At 38.7% G+C, this 23008-nt stretch overlaps 3 protein-coding genes and 1 long non-coding RNA gene across 16 annotated transcripts in view; 2 read left to right on the top strand and 2 right to left on the bottom strand.

Annotated features, from left to right (window-relative positions):
• LOC146768559 (uncharacterized) overlaps window positions 1-9445 on the top strand; it is a 30046-nt gene extending 20601 nt beyond the window's left edge. Inside the window, exon 2 of the long non-coding RNA XR_014957590.1 lies at window positions 1057-9445. This is a non-coding gene — a long non-coding RNA (uncharacterized LOC146768559). The remainder of the gene's footprint in view (window positions 1-1056) is intronic.
• TBC1D23 (TBC1 domain family member 23) overlaps window positions 1-15351 on the bottom strand; it is a 34186-nt gene extending 18835 nt beyond the window's left edge. For 2 of the 8 annotated variants that reach the window (XM_085588631.1, XM_085588634.1), the window contains exons 1-5: window positions 11487-11557; window positions 4704-4815; window positions 4326-4431; window positions 2195-3766; window positions 812-935 (exon numbers count right to left, since the gene is read on the bottom strand). In XM_085588631.1, the coding sequence (XP_085444757.1) occupies window positions 812-935; window positions 2195-2418 (348 nt within the window). In that variant the 5' untranslated portion in view covers window positions 2419-3766; window positions 4326-4431; window positions 4704-4815; window positions 11487-11557. Of the gene's footprint in view, window positions 1-811; window positions 936-2194; window positions 3767-4325; window positions 4432-4703; window positions 4816-5502; window positions 11558-15212 lie in introns of those variants that run through there. The other 6 variants (XM_021545507.3, XM_021545509.3, XM_085588613.1 and 3 more) reach the window with 5 other exon arrangements.
• Window positions 11756-23008, top strand: part of CMSS1 (cms1 ribosomal small subunit homolog) — a 217674-nt gene continuing 206421 nt past the window's right edge. For 3 of the 5 annotated variants that reach the window (XM_085588661.1, XM_085588671.1, XM_085588667.1), the window contains exon 1: window positions 12567-12660. Coding sequence is in view for 2 of the 5 variants with exons in the window: in XM_085588641.1 (XP_085444767.1) it covers window positions 12074-12393; window positions 12497-12660 (484 nt within the window). In the remaining 3 variants the exon portion in view is untranslated. Of the gene's footprint in view, window positions 12394-12496; window positions 12661-23008 lie in introns of those variants that run through there. The other 2 variants (XM_085588641.1, XM_021545505.4) reach the window with 2 other exon arrangements.
• The window catches only part of FILIP1L (filamin A interacting protein 1 like), a 183655-nt gene continuing 174995 nt past the window's right edge, over window positions 14349-23008 (bottom strand). For both annotated transcript variants that reach the window (XM_021545501.4, XM_021545499.4), the window contains exons 8-9: window positions 17974-18158; window positions 14349-16682 (exon numbers count right to left, since the gene is read on the bottom strand). In XM_021545501.4, coding sequence (XP_021401176.3) covers window positions 16592-16682; window positions 17974-18158 — 276 coding nt within the window. In that variant the 3' untranslated portion in view covers window positions 14349-16591. The remainder of the gene's footprint in view (window positions 16683-17973; window positions 18159-23008) is intronic.

Raw genomic sequence — 23008 nt, 5'->3', positions numbered from 1 at the left:
TGTGAAAACTTTTCCTAGACACGTTTTTACACTAAAATTGGCAGCAGCTGTAAAAAAGAACAAACAAAAAAAAAACCCCAAAACAGACCTCACAGTTTAATAATTCATTTTCAGTTCTTTAACTGAAAATTCACAGGGTTGAAAAAAAATTTTACATAGCCATTGAGTATAAAAGAAGAACTTAGAAAAGTTAATGGGTCAAAGCCTTCCTATTAAATTACAGACTTTGCCTGTGCAAGCACAGTATCATGATTTTGTATTACATATACTAAGTAGCCTTAATACAAACATTTTGTTGTAGTCCTACTACACACAATTTAATCTGAGGCAGTTTTGAAGAGGAAATGACTAATGCTTCAAAAGTTGTAAAATGTATGTGCCTAAATTCTAAAAGACATACATATATGCCTTAGCAGGGAGGTTTCTAAAACAATTCATACTTCAGCTTTAAAAGACCTGTTAGACTGATGTTTACCCAAATCTACAACATACAGCTGACCACAATCAAAACTAACATCAGGGTTTCTTGCTATTTGAGTACATCAGCTGCTCTCATTCTTCCTTACGCCAACAAGTTCCTAATATCAGTGGCTCAATAAGGACTCACCCAGCAGAATAAAAGTGTGACATTAACATGACCTCATACCTCATGCTAAACACTAAAGACAAAAACTCCATGCTATATTAAAACAATTTATTTTAATATATGCAGTTCTAATTGCATGTATTACTCTTCCATAAATTGGCAACATGTACTTAAATTTAACAGAAATATATTTTTCATTATGTTTCCCTACTTTCACTTTATTACCCAGTTGAGTGCATATGAATCCGGAGTCATCTTCTTAGTATCAAGAAAGGAGCAGAGCTCAGGCTCATGGTACTGAAGCAACAGTCGAAATAGATGAAAGGGTCTTCCCTTCATAAAACAGTCCCTAAAAAGTAGCAATGAAAACATAAACTCCTCTGTAATATTGCAGCTTTCATACTTATAGTAGCAATTCTTTAGTGTCTGTGATCATGTAATTTCCTGTACATTGCTCTTTTAATTCACAGGGACGGATCATGAAGTCAGTTTCCCTCAAGAGTCAAAAAAACAACCAACCAAATCAAACCAACAAAAAACCCACAAACACTGAAACTCCCACTAAGTTATCAAGGCAGCAGAATGAAATACTGCTTGACACATTATGTAAGTATTTAAAGCAGATTTAAATCTCAAAACAAGTCTAGCACAGTACCAAAGGAGCAGAGATTCTCTGATCTATGGTAAATTGCCTTTCTATGTCTTTCATTCCCCACTGAAGAGAAAAAACCCAGAAACAGTCTACATCTCATTGAAACACCATCTAGATTCCTACAGAGAAGCTCAAATACTCTGCAAGCCTTGTGCAGCTGAAAGCACCAGGGCTGTGTGGCCATATTGCCACTATCCCAAACAGCTCACAGAGCCCAAGAGCGTTTCAGAGCAGAAAGGGACACGAGCTGAGTCAAGTAACAGGACTGATAAATGCTTGTTTCCTGCCACTACAGCAAACGTGCAGTTTTCATATTTTGGGCACATATCCATCAGCCAGGCTGGAATCTCCTCTCCAGGCAATCAGACTAAGATCTTTAATTACTATACAGCCTTGCTGAAGCATCATGGTGCTCTAACATACATAAAAACTTTAGTGAGAGTACCTACATAACAACATGAAAAGGTCAAATTTGTATTTGTAATTAAAAATACCTAGAAACCTAAAAAAAAATTCAGTCCCAACTCAATAGAACATAGGGAAAATATCAACTACTTTTAAAGAGATTTTGTGACTTAATTAGTGCTTATGAATTACTGTTTCTGAAGGGATAGAAGTATTTTAGATATAAAAATGCTAGGAAAGGAAATAAAAAACCACTTTCACACAACCTATGTGAATTAGTTCATACAAAATGCTTTTGATATTGCATGAAAGGATAGCTCTTTAAAAGGCATATTGAATCTAGATCAGTCACATCAGTCAGCTAACTCTTTGTATCTTAAATCAACTCCATCATCTCCTGGTTTTCAAATCAACAGGTGCTGAAATTTATGATCATATGAAAGAATCTGACAACATGGCTAGGAACAGTGCTACTCTAGCCAAAACCAGCATGCATATCTTTCAGAGAATACTTCTATTGCCAATTACATATGGAAAATGAAGAGTTTTACCTTGGAATGAATTTATTCATGATAGCATAGAAGCAGTTGTACAAATCACTGCGGGGCAAATGAAGGTGCACCAGAGGTTTGAGCAGATGTATCCAGCCGAGGCAAGAACTGTATTTAACATTGCGTGATTTACAATAAAAGGTAATAACAGACTCAATATCCAAAGTTAATACTGACTTCTCTTCTTCTGGCACTGACAGCTGGTCTGAAATAGGCACAGTCATATAAACTGTGTTAAAGGCTTTTCAAAGAAATTGGATGAGATTATTTCATAGCAAAACTGCACCAATAGGAACTGACTGGGGAAAAAGCTCAAGAAAACCAGCCAAACAAAAAGCTGGCTATTTGGATTAAATTCTTACAGAAAGGCATTAAAAAGGGTATCAGAATACAAGTGATTTTATAAAACCAGTAGGATAAGACATTTAAATATAATTTAAATAACATAACAACATCTAAAAAGAAGTTTGTGGGTTCCAGGATCTACATAAAAGAAAGAGGTAGATTCTTCCAATGCACAGAATGCTCCTCTTCTACTCCTATTTGGTGTGCTCAGCACACAACTTAGGATCAACTCTACAACAAATTCATTTCAATTTTAACACAGATCAACCCATACCTTCAATTCCTCAAAAGCTGACTGACATGTAAATTTATCCAAATCAGAAGTTTGAGATCAGCTACGCTTACAGACTTAAATTTTAGCATTAACTTATAAATAACATTTTTTTATGTCCAGGATGGGGGAAAGAGAGCTGTACACACTACAGTAACATAGTGGCATTAAATTTCTAGGACACATCTTTCCCTCTCAGTAACAAGACCATGAGTGTCATTACTGTTAGTAAATTTTTTTATTACACAAATACTTTCCCATCAAGAATACTGACAAGCCAGTCGACATTTGGCATTTCTTTTCTGTACCTCTCAGAAAAATGAAATCGTCCATAAAACTCACATGCCAACTGAAGATATACTTAAAATTTGCAGACTAATTGCTAAAACATTGAAATAGAGACATTTAATTCAACAAAAAATTGAAGTCCCCATATAACCTTCTTTCTGAAGTAACTTTACATTTGTTCCCTTTATCAGTTTAAATCCTTACATATCACAAAATATTTACCAATAAATACAAAAAGAGAACTATCAGACACTGAAATGCTTAATTTTGTATGTTATGGATATAATCAGGACATTTTGCATCTTCCTGAAGAGAGACTATGATTAAATAAGAGAGTGTAAATTCCACCTCCATCTCTTTCCTTTACAGGACAGAGAGAAGGAAAATAACTCCTACTAGATTTCAGGGCTAGAAAGTGTAGAACTGCATTTCAGAAATGGCAGGTATGTATGCATGCACCAGCCCATCTTCTGCCCTAAATTTCAATTGCACAAGAATAAATAAAGTGATAGGCAATAAAATGGAAGATTCCCTTATTGAAGTCATGAGACGTATCCTGATTTATGAGTCAGCATTGATTCCATCAAGTGCTCACTGATGCTGTTGCATCATGCCAGGGGTTTGACCAATTCTCTGATGAGCTGCCAAGCAGATCCAGTTGCAGCTCTCTGCAAACAGACCAGATTATTATTTCCTTTGTCCTGGCAGCTCCTTGCTTGCACAAACACAGCCTTTGATTTTTGCTGAAAATGCTATTAACAATAATCTTTCTTTAAAATACTTTTTGAAGTCTAAAATGTTTAATATATTTTTTCTCTCAAATGCTATATGTATTTTCATGCTACAACAGGTTTTCAGATTAAGAACCAGACCTTCCACAATTAAAAACTTGAAGGACACTAAATAAAGAATGTCTCCTTTAAAAGATGGATCTTAGAAAACAATTACCATTTTTTCATCTCACAAAGCTTTCTGACTATGCAAACTATAATTTACAAACTAATACTTTGAACTCCCATGATGTCACCCTCCCAGAGTCTGTGTACAGGTAAGATACTATTGTTTTCTTACAGTTTCTTACTGATTTTTATCTGGTCTTTCATCTTCTTCCTCAAAGCTTCCTCCAAAATGTAAACAACATTCAGAAAATTTAATTGAAACAAAGTCTTAAGACAACTGAGAATACAGAAGTTTTCAAACTGAGGATCTAAATGTAACAGAACTTACCAATCAGCTCTTGGCAATCCTTATGAATTATACTCTGCTCAGGTAGGTCTAAGGAGCCATCCCAGGATGCTAGGCTGTCCCCCTTTCCTACAACATTAAGTGCAATCTGAAAAAAATAAAAAGCCCTCTAAACATTTTAGTGTCTTTTTGCAGTAGTTCAATTACTGAACTCAGTAATAAAAAAGTAAAATAAAATAAAAAAATAAAAAAAAAAAACAACTAAAAAACAAAACTATTCTTAAACTGAATCAACATAGATGCATATTAAAATTCCAGTACTACATCTCTCCTGTAGAGATCCCTGGCAATTAAATCTTTTACCTCAAATGAAATATAACTTCAGGTATTTCCTGCTTCTTGATTTAAGCTCATATTTACCTTCCAGACTTTGGCCCTTAGATCAGCAGGCAACTGCCTTCCTTGAATGATGTTTCTCACAGTTTCAAGATCACAACCTCCTTCTTCTAGAGCATCTGCAAGATCTTTTATCCTAAAATAATGAAATGTAATTTAAAAAAACAATTATACTATTTTCAATGTTTATATAGACTGAAGGCTACTGTCAGGCAAATCCCACACATAAGCAAAGGTATAAGACAACTTGGAAATTACTAAAAATAAATATTTGCAAAATGTTATTTATTCCTCTACTTTAATGCTGCTCGTTCAAATTGTAATTCCATTCAACTTACATACAAGAAAAAAGAAGTTTGCTTATTTGTTTTCATTAAGTGACAAGACTGCAAAATGAATCATAAAAATGCAAATTTAGTTGCAGTTTACAACATTCAGCAAATTTCAATTTCAGCAAGTTTTCACACACCAAGCAAATATTACACCTAAATTAGATGGTGGAGTTATTTTAAATAAAATATTAGATGTCCTAGAAAACAGAACACTTATTTCAGAGGTTTAGAATAGTAAGCTTTTAATCTCACCTTCCCTGAAATGGGAAAAGACTTTTTAGTCAAACTCAAATTTATTTAACTATACAGTTGTAGCATTTCAAGTGTGGATATATGCACAAATCTGAATTAACATACGCAAAAACGTTAATATTATAGAGAGTAGAAAAATACAAATACAAGACAAACACTAATGACGATTGCTGTAGTAAGACAACAAAAGTTCACAAGCATTATAGATAAGAAGGAATTCAGCATTCAGGAATGATTACTTTACAATCTCTCTGACAGCTTCTGCAGACTGGTTCAATGTTTCCATGCTGTCAGTAATGGGAGAATCACATCTGATGATTTCAGGATTTCAATATCACGTAGCAGAGCAGTGGCAAAACAGGTTCACTGGAAAAATAGCAATGGCAGTGACACATAGGTCCCGTAGGCAAAACTTCTCCCTTGCTATATGCTCTTAATTCTTCTCTACTTGCTCTGACATCTGCATTAAGACTTTGCTTCAGATACCTGGTACATTAAACACACATCCAGGGGGTTTGTAGCAAGAGCAAAACAAAGAACAGGATTGTCTTCCAGGATAGAAAATCATGTGGGAAGATGTATTCCTGGTGAATGACGCATCTGTTTATACACACAGAGTAACAGATGTTAAAGTGTTATCAGGATAATTGTCAATTACTCCATGACTACTATGCAGTCAATTCAAATAGCCACAAAAAAAAAAAAAAAAAAAAAAAAAAAAGTCAGCTGTTGAACTCTTGTCTACTTTAACTTCCATATATTCACAACTAACTCCTTGATATAAAAGTTCACAAGTTTGGTCTCCTGAAAACTTCAAACACACATTTCTGATTTTCTAAATAATATCCTTTACGACGAAAATATTAAAATCTCAGACATGGAAGAAGGTATGCAAATATTCAGCTAGCTTTACTCAAGAGTTCTCAAAGTATTTACAGGTCTGAAGAGTAAGCATTTTCTTTGCATTGCATCAGCCAGTTTCTTTGTCACTATGTTTTGGTCTGCATTTTAAATCATATTTCTAATATACACTGGGGCACAACTCAATTTTTTTCAAGTAGTTTTGCAAATCTGGATGAAAGAAAGCATAGATTACAAAGAGAATGACTTGCCTTATTCTCTCACACTTTAAGAAAAAAAAAAAGAAAGAAAAAAAACAGAAAAAGAGAAAAAACCCAAATCTGTTTTGTATGGGGCTACAGGTTGCACAGGTTGCCAATCCCTTTCCTGAGACAGAAACAGAGGGGAAGCAGAGTATGAATGCATACTTGCACTTCAATCACCTATCCTGTTGCCCAGTTGTGCACATAATGGTCAATGCCTGAAAAGTTAAATGAATGGATCAGTTAGCCTTGAATAAAAATCAAGTATTTCCAGGACATTTACACAGAGTCCTCCTAACTCTCAGCAGAACTGCATGAACTTGAGGATGATCTAGCTTCCACAGAAGCCAACATCAAGCAGCAGCTGGAGAGAATGAGTTGCTCTTAGACACATTGCACATTTCTGTGAACACTGTGTACAAAAACAGACTAGAGAACAACAGCCAGGTCTTGAACTACAACTAGTTGCTACAATTACATCCAAGTATTAAACAGGTATGTTGAAATGAACGCAACAGCTGCCTACACGGTCCATTTCAAGCAGAAAGGTCTTAAATTGTAATACTTTAACTTTGTTTCTGTGCCACCCAAAGAAAGTCTTTTGAGAATAAAAAAGTAATTTTTACTTGAAAATTCAAAATTACATCTACACTAATTACAGAATCACCTGGCAAAGTTTCACAAATCCACAAGTACATATTCTACCTGTTACTAGTATCCAGCATACAAGAAGCTGTGCATGTAACACCAACTTCAACATGTTATCTGCAAATGTGTCTTCTGCTGCTTGACAATGTATTACCATTTGGAAAAACTTCTTCCAAGTGCTGTCACCCCCACTTTTCTACACTGTAAAGATGAGAGGCAAATGCCAGCTTTACTACTTCACCTCACAAAGCAAGACACTGACATGCCCATCTGCCACGTGAAGAGATGAGATGTATTACCAACTAGGAGTTAAGTGAAATAACGGCACACGGGAAAAATGCTCTGCTCTGCTGTGATTAAATTAGGTGCTCATTTCCATCATCAACTGCAAGACTGCTCACAGGCTGTAAGTCAGGACTTCTCAAAGATAAGTAAATTATTTTCTAATAAACTTTCTATTCAGGCTAACTTGCAAAGTATAAAACGTGAAAGTGATTTCAATACTTAAACACATGTCCACTTGCTGTGTTTTACCTTATTTCTGTCAGTTGTTCCATAAATATTCCACTGAACTGCTAGCAATCTGGATCCTTGTCTTTCATGAGTGAAGAGCAGCTAGGAAATCTTCTGTTCACATGGACAATTATTACACTTATTTTGAACAGAAAGCAGCACTTCTTCCTGTATGAAAACTCGTCCAGACCTGAACACCTGTACTTTCTGCTCTGACATGGCTTCACTGCCTGCCCCTAGGTGCTACTCAAAATTTTGGTTAGATGCATGGAATTCCAGCCTACACCCAAGCCACGGCCTGAAAGGTAAATTCCCGCATAATATACTGTTCAAAATGTCATAATACAAAATGCTCCTATTAATGCATCTGCAGTAAATTTCCATACTTTCAGAAGAATCTCTTGCATTCATGCTGGTCTGGTGACATATTATAATCAATAGGCTGTCTTCACAGACATTAAACAGGACCTTTTTTAACTTAAGATGTGTAAGCTGGTGGTAAGAAAAACTGATAAAACTGTTGGGAATTCAGCTTGGAATTCCCAAGTATTATTTATATACAACGGAGATACTTGGTAATTATCACTCACAAATACTAGAGAAGGGATTAAAAGGGTAGGAATGTGAACAGCAGGAAAAAGATAATAGTAATTGATCAATAAACTACATAAAGTGTTAAGAATACTACAATCAATTACATACTTTTACAGAAGGTATTACTACGGTTTCTACTTTTAATTCAGGATTTTCCTGACTCCCAGGAAAAAGCCTCAACAAGAGCTATATTGAATTGAAATTAATGAGTGTTTGTTCCCTACTGAAAACAAACAAAAAATCAATCACTCACATTTGCTTCAAAATATCCATTGTATCCAGCACACCACTGAACCATCATTTATTCTCCAACAGAATTCTGCAGAAAAACAATTCCCTGACATTTTTTCTTCAATTTCATGGTTAACTGGAAAGGACTTTTCTGTTCATGGACTTTCAGAAGAAATACTATGGCTCCAAGTATTAATTAGCCAGACTGTGAGAATGTGAAAGATATATGGAAACTACATTTGTCACCCTGTTGTCTTAGGGCGTTGCAGTGCATTTCGGGACCTGTAAAATGAGTTCCAATGCAAAGTTAAATATACAGGAACAATTCCATCTGTGGTTACAGTTATATTTAGTTACTTCAGGTCCTGATTTCCCAAGTACAGATCTTAAAAATTACTAATTGATCAAGCTTGAGGATTAAATAAACATCTGCAAAGAGGTTTTACAAATTAATTCATAACCATTAATCTGTTTCAAAATCCAAAAAGAAAAACAAGGTCCAAACCATTGATTTCTTTGATAAATGAGGCGAGAAAAATCAATAACTTCCAACTACAAACATTTTAACTAATAACAAGCCATCTTATTTGTGTCTATACAGTCGACTGACTAGATGTATTGCATTGACAGAAATTATGTTTAAAATAATCAAATAAGCAGACAAAAAAAAAATATTTTACAGCAGTTTGAAAGCAGCCTGCCTCCTTTGTGTTTCACAGCATTCTTAGCTTTGGACAGATATGTCTTCCAGAACAAAATAGTGCCAGCAATTTCTCAAATTAGCTTTTGAGTATATGCCAAATAGCACAAAAGAAACATTTAGCAAACAAGGTCTAACTGATTTTGCTAATTTTTAAACCTAAAGTGTTGATAACTATATTTACTGAAGGGAACAAACCTACACTCTCATCTTTCTCTATACATGCGTTTGGGGTGGTGGTGATGCTGGGTTTTCTTTTTAATTTTTTTTGTGCAGTGGCAGAGTTCCCGGATTTTTGTTGAGCAAAACACCAAGCAGTCAGTACAGATGTTGAGGGGTTTAATTCATAATTACTTTGTGACACTTTCCCTCCACCCAAATCACTTATACTAGCACCACATGACAACTTGACACAGAGAAAACAAACAGGGAATTTTATGTTAGTGAGCACATCTGGATTCTACACTCTCAGTTTGCTGCAACAGCCTCTGAGCACAAAACTCCATCTGCCTTTTAATCCTCCTAAGGAAGTGAAGAGAGGACACGGGATCAGCACTGCCAGTTTTGCACCCAGTAGAGCTCAGACATACATATTTATCATTATATGTTTGGTATTTTTAAAATTTGAAATCTTATATACTTCAAAATATGATAGTGTAATAATTTATATCAAAAAGCTCTTTCAACAACAACTGTTCACAGCATTGAAATATGAATACAAGACAACGCTTTAAATCCATAAATGAAAAAGTCAATATTCCACTGAAACTGGTTTTTAAACAAAAACCAAAAACAGGAAAACAAACCCAAAACCCAAACACACATGAAGTTTCTAAGCAAGCAATAAGGAATGCAATTTTGTCATTCACAACATACACCTCTACTAACAGGATGCACCGTCACATAATAATATAGCATTTAAGCATAAAACTCTATAATTGTTCCCATAAAGACTTAAATCTGTTTTAACAAATGCCTTCAAGTTTGCATTTTCTAGTACCATCAGCATATAAAATTGACTATAGTTTTGAAGCTGCCAATTAGAATACCAACAATGCAGGCTGTGCCCTGAAACCTGTCTGGAAACACACTCATCCTCATCTTTAAAACAGCTTCTAGAGAAGTTGATTGTGGTGTGGAAGACAGCAATATTATTCCAATATCAGTAATGGAAGTAATCTGAAGTATTTTTTCAGAGGTATTTAAGGTTCTTATTCAATGTCCAGGGTTATATTTCAAAGTGTCAAGAGTGCACTGTCAGGGAGTCCATCCCTCACTTTGTAATTAAATGGCCCAACAGTCAGGTCTTTATTTAGAAATAATGCTTATGAAATACTGTGCTTATAGAAAGAGCTTCATAAATTTTGAGGCTGTAACTAAAAGAAAAAACACAAGAATAAAAAATTACACCAACTAACTTTCTTTTTCAACTTAATGATACTAAGTTGTTTTAACCAAAAGTTGTGTTTGTAGAACCAAATTAGACAAAGAAGAATTCCACCCACACCTGTGTATTCTGGCTTCTTTACAGTGAGATAACTAAGCAAAAAGATAGCTAGGCTCAGTCTGCAGGAAACTTTGGATCTGCCACATCACATACAGCCTAAAAGCAAAAACAGCTTGGAAATGATTGGAACTCAGATTGGAAACTATCACAAAAATCAGGTCTGTAAAGTAATTCCGTGGAAAGTATATACGTGGAAAGGACAAAGAGCACTGGTGTGGCACAGAGCCACAGAAAGAAATCACATGCAATGCAGAAGCGCAAAGACAAAAACAAAGTGAAGACACAAACGGAGATATTTGGTGCAGTAAGAATAGCTTCAGTGTTTAAACACAATGTTTATTTAAGCCTCGGCAATCTTGAGTGAATACGCATGCAACAAATACTAAAATCACATCACTGTTACCATCAAAATGATCCTATACACGCTCCAGAAATAGTCTCTATTCTTGTCCTAGGGGTTCAACGTAAAATCCATTATAAGTGATAGCTGTGCTGAAGGAAGGTGGTGAGCAAAATCGTTCAGACAACGAGGCAGGACCCACTGCTATCACCTGTTCCTGAGAGCAGGAATGCAGCGAAAGGGGAAGCTGAACTGAACAAAGCAGCTCCAGGCAGACTCCTGGAGCAGCTCCTACCGCATATTAAAGCTGTCATTTTAAACTGGAGCGTCCGCCAGGCTCCAGGCTGGCCATGGCCCTCGTTTTGTGTCTCGCCCGTGTTTTGACGGGCCCCTTCCTCTCTGGGGACCCGGAGCCGCCGAGCGCCGGCTGCGTTTGCGGGGGGCTCCGGGCGGGCTCCCGGCGCGACCCGCACACGCCCCGAGCGCTGCGGGTCCCGCGGGAGAGCGGCGGCGAGCGGGGCGCTCCGGCCCCTCTCCGCTGGTCCCTGCTGCGGAGGGCAGCGCGGACCCACATGCCCAGAACTCACCAGCTGCCCGGCGGCGGCGGCGCCTCCTCTCCCTCCGCCATAGCGGCTGACGTGCCCGCCCGCCCGGCCGTAAAGCGCGCTCGGCAGGCGCTTCCTGCCCGCGGCCCTCCGCCCGGAGCCCGGCCCCTTCCCGCCGCCGTCCCCGCCTGCCCGGCCGCCGTCCCCGCCTCCCCGGCCCCTCTCCCCGCCTGCCCGGCCCCTCTCCCCGCCTCCCCGGCCGCTCTCCCCGGCCCCTCTGCCCGCCTCCCCGCCGCCGTCCCGCCTCCCCGCAGGCCGGGCAGAGCGCGCGGGCCGCAAAGCGCGGCAGGAGCAGCCGCTGAGGGAGCGGCGCGCGCGGTCCTGCCGCAGGGCAGGGGGGCCGCTCTGCCGGACATAGGAATGTTTTCGGTTTTCAGAAAGCTGCGCTGCTCTGCCAGATGCGGGTTTGGTTTCCAAGTGGCTTCCCCCAAAGTCTTTAATGTGCCACGGGTCGGACGTACTCCGCGAGTGCGGAAATTCACAAGTTTCAGTCCAGTTTCCAAGGGCTGAAAATCGCGTGGTGACGTCCATTAGCAGCTCTGGGTAGAACAACACTAAGGATCTCCGTCATGCACGTTCCTTACCCACCTGCATCCTCAAAGGGGAAAAATAGGATACTTAATGAAGTTGAGAGAAAAATCATTGGAGCGGTTTATACGCGGAATAAGAGTGCCGCCTTAGGGGAAATGCCAGTGCTTAGGCGGGTTTCAGCTCCACGTGGGCTCGGGATGCGCTGCAGCGGCCGAGAGCGGGACGGTCCTGCGGGCCAGGCGCGCTCGCCCTGCGGGCTCCGCAGCCGGGAACGCCCGTTCCGAGCAACGCGCACCCTCCGCAGGCACCGGCTGCTCCTCGGAAAAGACTGCGTGAGCTACCCCGACCAGGAAAATAGGTATTTTACAGCATGAAACCGGGTTGAGGCAATTAAGCTGTGAAGAAGGGGGGAACAGTTTAAATTACTTTTCTCTTTCTCTCTCTTCTGTTTTTTCCACTAGAAAAGAAAAGGAAGCCGCAGCACGCACGTCCAGGCGTTTCCCTCCCGAGGAGCGGGGCGGCGCAGGGCGCAGGCGCGGCGCGGGCGGCATGGGCGACGCGCTGGAGGAGCCGTGGTGGGACCGCGACCGGGACCGGGACCGCGACCGGGACCGCGGCGCGCCAGGTACCCCTCCCGCAGCCCGCTCCTCTCGCCGCGATGGGGGCACTCTGCCCGACAGACAGCCCCCACCCTTCTTTCCTCTCCCCCTTCCTTTACGTTGGATCTTGGGGGTTCTTTCCTCTTCCCCTCTCCGCCTTTCCTTTCTCTGCTTTTAATTTGCTTCTCCAGGTTTTGCACTCTCACTCGCTTTCCCCCTGTGTCTGCTTTTCCCTGCTTGCTACCGAGGGCGGGTTTGCTTGTAAGCAGAATCTCTGCAGCGAGGTGATGTCCAGTGTCTGATCTGGGCCCTTGGATAGACGATGGAGCGGCAAACGAAAATACCAGTACCTAGGTAACAACAGGAACCCACTTAACAAAAATACATTTACGCGAAGTTTGAAAAGCGGGTCGAGGGGAATGGGAAAACCTCTTGCTTTGAATTCAGAGCTCAGCTCTCCCTTGCATTCATTTACCTTCCAAACTGTATTTTCTCCCCAAGAGTGTATTTGATAAAAGGCTTTTGCATAATGGATGATCCTTGTGGGTCCCTTCCACCTCCGACTATCCTGTGATTCTGTTTGCCATTACCAGCATGAACTTACTTGCAGTTCTCTAAGGCCTAGGAAAGGGCAAATCCACGGTAGAGCCTTGGAGGGAAAAGTATCTGTGGTACTCGAAAAGCATCCCGTGTGCTCACTGGGTGCATCGCATCACCCTTGCCGTGTGTTACTGTAAAAGGGCAGTTCAAGTTCTCTCCAGCAACTGCTCCTTGGAGAATGGTGCTGTGACTGATTCGTCTTTTCTTTCCTGGCGGTTATGATACCTGGCTCATACACTTGTATTCTTTCAATGTGTCTTGAAACCACAAGTTGTTAAACGTTTTCTCTGTAATCCTTGCATTTAGTGTGAAAATTTTGGTAGATCTAGGCAATTAAAATGACTGTAGACTTTATAATGCCCTATTTTATTTATTGTTTTTTAAATTTCTTTTTTAATACAATATTGGCAAGAGTTGGGCATTACTGGGAATTATCTGCACCTTTTCAAAAACTCAGGTGTTTTGAGTGTCTTGATAATTGGTGCTTATTTCCTGTGAAAAGGTACTTGGAGAATAGTTAGAGAAGAAGTGCTATAAAAGTTGTATGTGTGTACTAAAGACGGCTCACAAGACCTAATTAGGTTTCTGAGCATTTAATTTTTATTTTTAGTCTCCTGTGGGTTCCTTGAGCAGTCCAGTTCCCATGGTAAATGCTTTTCATTAGGCTTCTTAAGAGCCTCCTGCACAATCTGCCACCACAGCTTTCATTTTGGGTACATGGTTAGCTACTGTTATAGTGTTGTCAGCTTTCCTTTAGAAACTGGATGCGGAGCAGGACTGTGATTAGAAACTTTTGATGAGAGGGATGAACCATCTGACTTTGAGGTGAGTCTGTGAATGGCAACTTTTCCAGTTACGAAAAACTCCTTGGGATTTTCACAATAGCAGTTTTGAATTACTAAAAGAATTCACGTGGAAAATAACCTCGGGAGGTGCCTAAGCCAATCCTGTATACTTTACTCCAAGAACATTCTTTGTGTTATGAGTAGTGATTACTAGTAGGTGAGTGTTGTGCAAACGAGGTACTCTGCTGTCTGCAGCCCACCTTTGTAAACTTGTTGGCAAGCTCTTTTTATGGAGCCTGTTGTTGGATGAAGTTGACATGAACTAGCAGTAAACATAAAACATCTGTTACTTTTATTTTCTGTAGCTATTTTTCACATAAAACGGGTAAAATCAAGGGTTAATTTGTACAGCATCTTATTGATACTGTAAAATGCTTTAAAATTAGTTGGCATAAAAGAGGAAATCAGGGTTCACAATGTATGATGTAGGCAGCTATACAAGAAAATAATTGCACATTAGTGAGCACCTTTGAAAGACTTGGTCAACTTCATTTCTGTGAAACATGATGTTTTGTTAAAAAAATACTATCCAACCTCATTTGCTGACCTATTTAAAAATAACATCTCTGCCATGAGTGCAGGTGCAAAGCAGAATTCAAATGTACTTTTGAAATAATGATCTTTTGCCTTTGAGATCATTTAAAATTAACCTTAGAATAAGCTCTGACCCACATAATATTCATCAGAATTCGGCTCTCAAAAGTGTTTTAGATTTTAGCCACTTTTAAAATGAGCGTGAACATCATTCATACACTCCACCTAAAGAGTATGAAAACACAAAATATATGTAAATGTATTTCCTAGTGTATGGATATGTAATTCTAAATTTGCTTTTGGCCATATAATTGGAAATCATTATTTTAGAGTCCATATTAAAAATTAAAGGTAATTACTCTCACTTAAAGATGTGAATGTTTACCCTCTTGCAAGTCATTTATAGGTGTAAAAAAAGCCCACAAAAAAGACCCATCTTTGTATCTTGTCACATGACAAAAACTAAAGAATCCTACTTAATAATCTTCAGCAAACCTTTGAGATGAGATTTGTGGAGGGAGCTCTTAGGGATTATTCACTTAGCAGCGTAGTTTAATGTTACACGTGTCCCACGTCATGCAACTGCAGGACTTCCTTACCTTCCTTTTTCCAGTTTGTGTAACATCTCTGTCCAGTTTTTCACGAGATTTTTATATTGCATTCACAATTGCAAGGGAAAGAAGGAATTCGGAGGAGTTTATTTTGTACTGGTGAAGGACACCAACTTTCTCCTCTTCCCTCCGTGAACAGAAAGGAGCAATTCTCACAGCACTGTAAATGTCTGCATCTTGCCTGTAGCCAGTGTGCCTCATCTCCCAGTCAGTTTGAGGGAGAGGGATGGACTTCTATTTTTCACAAATTCTTCGTTTCCTCCTTGTTAGTTACCACTCCTTGACTTTCATTTTCCATGCTTTCTGTGTTGCCCTTAATCCCGTAGGAGTGTACTATCCCCATTTGTCAGTTTTAGAGCCTTAACAGGATCCACCTGTGAGGGCATGGCCCTCGTAGATAGAAATTAATTGTGTCATTGCAAGATAGGAGCAAAACTCTTGTAGGTCAGCAGCAAAAATAGGTGAGAAGTGTAATATGGGACTGCAGAGGATGAGTTGGCAGTGCTTGTGGGGTTCTGTGTAGGCTCTAAAGTAAAGGATGCTATTGCAGGAGTTCTTTTGCAGGAATTCTTTCTCTTTTCTTTCTTCGTAGTGAAGGGTGCAAGTTAACATCAATTTGTAGTGTGTGATTTGCAGCTGTTGAGAAGCAGACTCTTCATTGTAGTGCATTCAGTGGGAGCACTGTTGCTTGATCAGAACTGAGGTGTGTTGCTGGACTCTGTATGAAGAGGTTTGTAACTTTTTTTTGGCTCACCAGAGACTTGCTGTTCCTTGTAATAGAACTTGGTCAGTACTTGAAGATCCTTCTGATAAGCATGCCAAGCTGATGGCTGCTTTTTGAAATCTGTGTTTCTTCACATCAATGTACATTCATTCTGCAGGTTGCAGTGGTGTACTTCTGTGAGCTGTGTTGGGATCTGAGCACACATGATATGGACTCTAAGAAACAGCTGCAGATTTAGTGAATAAAACAGGAAGCCTTTTCTTTTTACTGTGGCAAAGTCATTCTTTAATGTCTGCATATTAGCACAGGTGTGTCTCGTAGGACACAGCTGAAGTACTTGATGGACACAGCTGAAGTACTTTTTCAATCAACTGGTCTTCTAAAACTTACTTGTAAGTACTTCTAGAGAATTTCTTGTGATGCTGTTGTGGAAGGCATAGGTTTCTTGTGGGTTTGCAAAAACAGTCACACAGCAGTACTAATGTGTTGTACTGTCTCAGTGGTTAAGTTAAACTTTTAGCTGTGAAATGAAAGGGAAAAATTGGGTAACTGAATGCATCAGAGTCTCTCCTTGCTTCAGCAATAGGATTGCAGTTCTGGCTGTGGCACTGTGATCACCACCAGCTTTTGCTTTATTTGGGAATTAAGATTTGGCAGTTCTTAAAGAAACACCTATGTGTAAGGAGTTTTCCCACGTATTATCAGTTGAGCCATTGAGACTGTTGGAATGCACTCTGTTAGGGGAAGAAGAATGAGGGAAACATTAATACCAGAGAAATAAATAATCTTTTATATTTTAAAGCAGTAGTTAGTGTTAGTTGGTATTACAGGATTCTTGAGTGGGGGTTCCTTGGTGTAGTTGTAATATTTTGTTAGTCTTTCTTAATGTTCTAGAGAACAGTGAGAAATTTTCTTGCAGAGCAGCAATTGCTGTTTTTCAGAAAATAAGAAACAACAAGCATGGAGTCTCTTCCAATGTTTTAGTTTGTTGTTTTTGTTTGAGGTTTGTGTGTGTGTGTGTGTTGGCTGAAGGGAAGCCTTGAATTTTAAGTCTTCAAAAGAAATTATGCTTTAAGAAAAGCAAAAAGGCAAATTCTCTCAGGGACAAGCTAAACTAGAATTTCGTGTGCAAAGAGTTCAGTTAAAAAAAAAGCCTTCACTAGGAGCAATGAATCCAGTTACATATTTTAAGTGAATGTGAGGACTTGAAAGGAAGGGCAAAATTGTGGAGAAATGCAAGAATAAAGTTGCACTTCTGTGTAAGCCACAACTTACTGTTAAGTTCGATACTAATTTTGATCAGTTCTAAGATACTGTTTAAGTGAACTGAAGTCTAAGTACTGTAGTCCAAATGGTGAAAATTTGTATAGCTGATGCAAACAATATCCATTGTGATTCTTGCATCTGTTTTCCTAATCTAACATCTGCATGAATTGGAGTGGAGATAATCACACTAGTTAACTCCTTGAGGAGGGAGTTGCTTATCTTCACATTGTGATTTTAAAGTGATGCTTGGCACAGCAAGGAGCTCTGCATTTCTCTAAATTCAATGTGTTATACAAGAGCAGATTTTTCCACGCTTTTCTTCATTCCACCCTTAATGTTGAACTGAGGATATCCATACTGAGACACTTCTTGGCTAGGCCAGCTTTGAAAACATGACACCTTCTGCAACCCCTCTTCGTGTGATTTGACCATGTTTTTATAAGTCTGCTGAGATACCTTTTCTATTATTTGTAGAACATGTCAGAAGTAAATTTATTGTAGAAACTTGTGTCTTGTGTTCCTGTACTGTGAGTGGCAAAATATGGAATTGCACCATAAAAATGGAGCAGAGCATGGTCTGTGCAGACATGCAGTTAACTTTGGTTCTGAAAACTTTGGCTGTCTTGATGTCCTGTGATTGGTGACTGTTGATGTGCTGACCACGTGGATGGTTTCTGATTTTCCCCCAGTTGAAACAACTGCTGAGATTCAGATGGCTTAAATCCATTTTAATGTCATAGATCACAGAAAATTATTTACCTTCTCCCTCCACTTTGAAGGCAGGCTTTAGACACTGTCCTTATAATGCGTATCTTTCCAGAAGGACTGTCTTGGAGTGGTTTGTTGAGATGTCCAGCAGGAGTTTTGACAGGTGCTTTGGTTGTGCTTGCAGGCTTTGGTTTGGGGATCCGAGTTGGAATTGAACGACGGAAGGTATTGGTAATCTGGAAATAAACCAAGAAATCCTGCGTTAGGGAGGAGAAACAAGCGGTGTTTTTAGCTATGTAGTGCTTTTTCATGTTTGTAAACCTGAATGCACTGCTTTTAGAACTGTTTGTTTAAACTTCCTTTATCTTGTTGGTAATGAGACAGAAGCTTTGTATTTAACTTACCTACTTGTTTGGGGAATATCAGAATCCCAATGGATTGAAACTTGAAATATAAATAAGAGGAGTTTCCTGTCTGTCAGCTATCAGCCCTAGGTGCTGAGTGATGCAGTGCAAAATATTGAGCTGTGAGGGTTCTCTGGGTGAATAATCAGAGAACTTCCTCATGCAGAAGCAAGTCTTGATTCAGTACCGAGTAGAGGGCAATAGCCAGGTCATACTTTGCTGCAAGAGATCATTCTTTGAGAGTGACCAGTGTACACAAAATTAATGTATTTGTGAGACAGCTCTCTCTCCAGAATGATTGTAGTCATATTTAATTGCAAAAAATGTAAATATGCCCAAAAAAGTATGTGCATGGAAAAGGGGTGAAGAACTATAAAGGCAAGAAGTTTTTTGAAAAGTACCATTATCTATAACCAGGATTATTAAACATACTGTACTCATGAGAAAACCTTTTTGCATCACAAGCATTTTTACATAACTTTTTCAGTCAAGCTAAGGGTAAAAGAACTTAATATTTTTTTAAAATACAACAAAATGAAAATTGTTTTTAAATGAGCACTATAGAAAATTGGAATTCTGATGACTTTAATTAGGAATAAGAATGAGCTAGATCAAAACCCTGGTAGCTGTAATGATCTGTCTGGGCTGATTAAAAAAATAAAAATAATCACAAATCAAAAGCTTGCCATTTACCTGTAGATAATTATGTATGACAGTGATTTTCAATAGAACAAAGCTGAACCAACATCAGATCATTGCATGTGTTCAGTGTGGAGGAATTTGGGGAAAGTTTGTACATCACAGATTCGCTTAATGGATCATGAGTAAGGAAAAAAATCAGCCTAGGCTTAATTGAAGTTTGATAACAATGAGATAAAATAGCAACAGCCTTCCAGAACAGTCTGTTGTGTTTCTAGGAGTTCTGAAGGAGATGATTTTTACAATTGCAGAATCCTTGTTAGTGATGTGCAATCCACCACTGAAATTGTTCGTGATGCTAGAGGGCTGCAATGCCAGTTTAGAGTAAAGCTTCACAGAACATTCATAAATGTAACTGCTGAACAGATTAAAGTGTAGAAATGTCAGTTAAGTAATAAGTTTGCCCACATGGTTACAGATTTTGTGAATATATCCACATTTCTTGTCAGGGATAATATTCAGGTCTGTTAGTCACATAATGTTATGTAGCTACATGCTATTGGATTGTTTAATAATGAGAGACATGTGGGAGGGACCTAGGAAGACCTAGGAAAGTTTTAAAAAAACTTCTTGATAGTGGTCTCTAACAAAAGAATCTTGTGAGAGCAGATTTTGTGTGCAAACTGTGGAAAAACAAGGAAAATGCTCAAGGTTGATAAGTGGCAAGTGGATAGGTAGCAGAGCAGAGTTTTCAATAGTATAGTGGAGATAGCATCTGAATGTCACAGACACCTCTGATACTCAACATGTTCATAAACTGCACAGGAAGACAGTACTGAAATTATAATATTTGCATATAGTGTAACAGGGAGAATATTAGAAGCAAGAGCTGACAGTAATTCATGTTAGTGAAAAATGCATGTCAGTTCAGTGTTAACAATTGAAAAATAATATATGGAGGGAAAACTAGTTCGGGTACAGTAGTGACATTTATGGTCAGTCAAAACACAGATCTTGGAATCCCAGTAAATTGTCCTCACTGCTCAGCAACTGGCAGTTGTCAAAAAGGTAACAAAGTTAGGAATTACTAGGAAAAGAATGGAAGAAATAAACACAATGATTTTTTCGTGTGTGAATCCAAACCACCCCACCCTGTGAATGTTTTGCTGGGTTTTGTCTGAACTACCCAAGAAGGGGTATGCCAAAATGCAAAAAAAGTGTCAAAGACTATCAATTATGAAATGTCTTCTGAGTGAAGATTAATAACATATACTAAACCTTTTAAAGATTGGAAAATAGGTGGTGGTGAGGAAAATAAACAGCAGAAATCTAGCATTAAGGTGCATAAGGCAGCATTGCATAGGGCAATTCTCCAGTATGCTTGAGGGGGCATCCACTAGGGGTGGATTAAATGCAGGTGGAAAGTGTTCCCTTGTCAGTGAGTTATGAAACTGATTGGGACTGTTTTTGAGATGGTGATATAAATTGGTTTGGAGAGAATTTGTACTGATTCGGGGCATCCATCAAGGACTGCTAAGCACAAAGATGTGTGGAGATGCCAGCCATAAGTTGCAGGCTGTCAAAGGCTGGATTTTCTGCTCTGGGTGCCTGGTACTTAACATTTACAGGATTTAACACTGGTCACTACCAAAGAGGAGATACACAGTCTGAGTGCCTAAAACCTCTTTCATGCTTTTATTTTTAAAATCAGCATGTTTCAATTTGTAGCACTTTAATTTTTTTTTGTTTAATGCATTGAGAAAGGCAAGAGTTTGGCTTTGAAAGTGGGGAAGGAAAAAGATGCATTTTTCTTTCCCTGTGTTCCTTCAAGATTTGACCTCTAGGTGGCAGCGAAGATTTCCTTTTGTATTGTATTCGCTTAAACCCGACTGAAACTCTTCGTTAGATGCAGAATAAACAAAATCAACATGCATTTTCGTGGTAGGCTGGAATTTTAGCATTCATATTCTTAGTAGGAAAGGAAACAAAAACAAAAAAAAAAAAAAAAAAAACAAAAAAAAAACAAAAAAAAAAAAACAAAAACAAAAAAAAAAAGAGTTGCCCCATTGCCCCCAAACCAAAAAGCATTTTCCTTCAATTACTAAAGGTGATGTGTTAAGAAGGTACTTGTGTTACTGCTATGTGGCTTTCCATGAGCACTGAGTTGGAAGAGTTTGCCTCTGACCATGCCTGGTAGATGAGGCATGGTATTGAGAATAAAATGTTTGGGTGGGCTATTACTGGCAGTGCTACTGCCTGATGTAATTATAGAGGTGATAGAAAAAGGGTCTGTTTCCCAGCTATAAAAAGAACTGCATTAGCTAACTATATTGAGGTAAATAGATAAAAATATTTATGTAAAGTCTTGCATACTAAAGTGAGATTGTATCTCTGAGAGTTGTGTTTGATTGTTTGGTTCTGAGTCATTCTGAGGAGTGTTCCAGTTCAGAGATGCCTTAGGTTACAAAGTGGTTGGAGTATTCTCTGGATTGATTGACCAGCCATGTTAGTACTTCAGGAAGGTATTCATAGGCCCACACTTTTACAGGTTTTGTGCATCTGACTGGTATTCAGGCTGTAAGCTTTTACTGAATCAATGAAAAGTTAGTTGTTGAAATATCCCTATGCTCTGGCCTATAGTTTGCACCAGTGTCTAGCACATTAAAACCACCATTGACAATATGGCCTTCTGAGCTGTGAGATTTAATTTCAAATGATTTTTTTGTTTGTGATTCAAAACGATATATTTTGCAGTTCTGAATGACAGTATTGAATACATCTACATTATTATCATTTAGTGACTAGAGCTGCATTATAACTGATGGACTTGTCATGGTTTGATCTGCTTACAGAGTTTGTACTGATCTCTTTCACTTGTGTCGTGTTTGATTGTAGCCACAGTAACTGAATTGCTCTAACTCCTGGCATGGGCTTAAACTTGAGGATAACAGTTGTATTATGGGGCTTTTTTTTCCCTGTGCAAATAAACATCTGAACTTGCACTTCAGTGATTGTACCAATCTAGGCAATGGAGGTGAGGATTTAACAAACTGCCCATCTAGTTCTCTTCTTCCTCATACTGCACTTAAAAATTGGTTTATTTTTCATAAGTTGTGATATAAATTCTAGAGAGGAAGGAATGAATAATTTAAATTTAAGGAAAACACTTATTTACACTTAATTTTTTAAATTCAATGACATGTGTACCTAGATCAAAGACTAAACCTTATTTTCTAAAACTTCTACTTTAAAAATTGTGATTCTCAGATAAGAGTTGTAAACAGAACATTTTGGGTCAGTTGACTAGATCCGTGCTTAAACTTCTGTAAGATGTATGCATAAGGAGGGAATGGTGCTGTGTGGGAATTGTCTGGAAAGCACTTGGCAGTAACTATATATAAAATTCTACATTGGTTTAATTGTATGTGTACTGAAAATCCTTGTGCAATACTCCTAGGTCCTTCCCTGCTGCTTAGCATAGAGGCATGTGAGCATAGCAGGCTTTTATCTCCAGATGTCTGGTTTGGTTTTTAGACAGACCTGAATGACTGAAAACCCCTTGTATATAGATTTTGGTGGGCCTTTTCTATTTGATTTTTAACTATGTATGGGAAATCTGTGTGCACACCATGAATTGCTTCAGTTCTCCTCTAATGTATGCATTCTTTCTACCAGCTCATTTTCTCCTTCTATATGAATATTTTTTGTCTTCCTCATATTTTTTTGAACTCTCATTTGTGTTCTGAATTTGCTGTCTTTGTGTTCATCATTGCTGTTTAGCTATGTCTCTTGAGTTCCCATCTGTAGGCCACTTTTTATATCTGCTGTCTTTTTAGGTCAAAGAAGAGAAAAAAAAGATATATTTGTTCTTCAAAAAACAAGCTGAGGTGCCTTTCATGGTCTGGAGATCCCTTGTAAGTTCCTGTTAATGCTCTTGAAACACCTCCAGAAACAAAATGTTGCCCAGGAGTGACCTGTCTGAGAAGTTGTGTAGTTTTCCTTTACTTAATGTGTCTAAGTAAGCATCAGCAAATAATTATTGT

The sequence above is a fragment of the Lonchura striata genome, chromosome 1 (genome assembly GCF_050655825.1).
Source record: "Lonchura striata isolate lonStrDom1 chromosome 1, ASM5065582v1, whole genome shotgun sequence".
Lineage (NCBI taxonomy): Eukaryota > Metazoa > Chordata > Aves > Passeriformes > Estrildidae > Lonchura > Lonchura striata.
The sequence above is the reverse complement of the archived record's forward strand: the minus strand, read 5'-3'. Positions and strand labels throughout refer to the sequence as shown.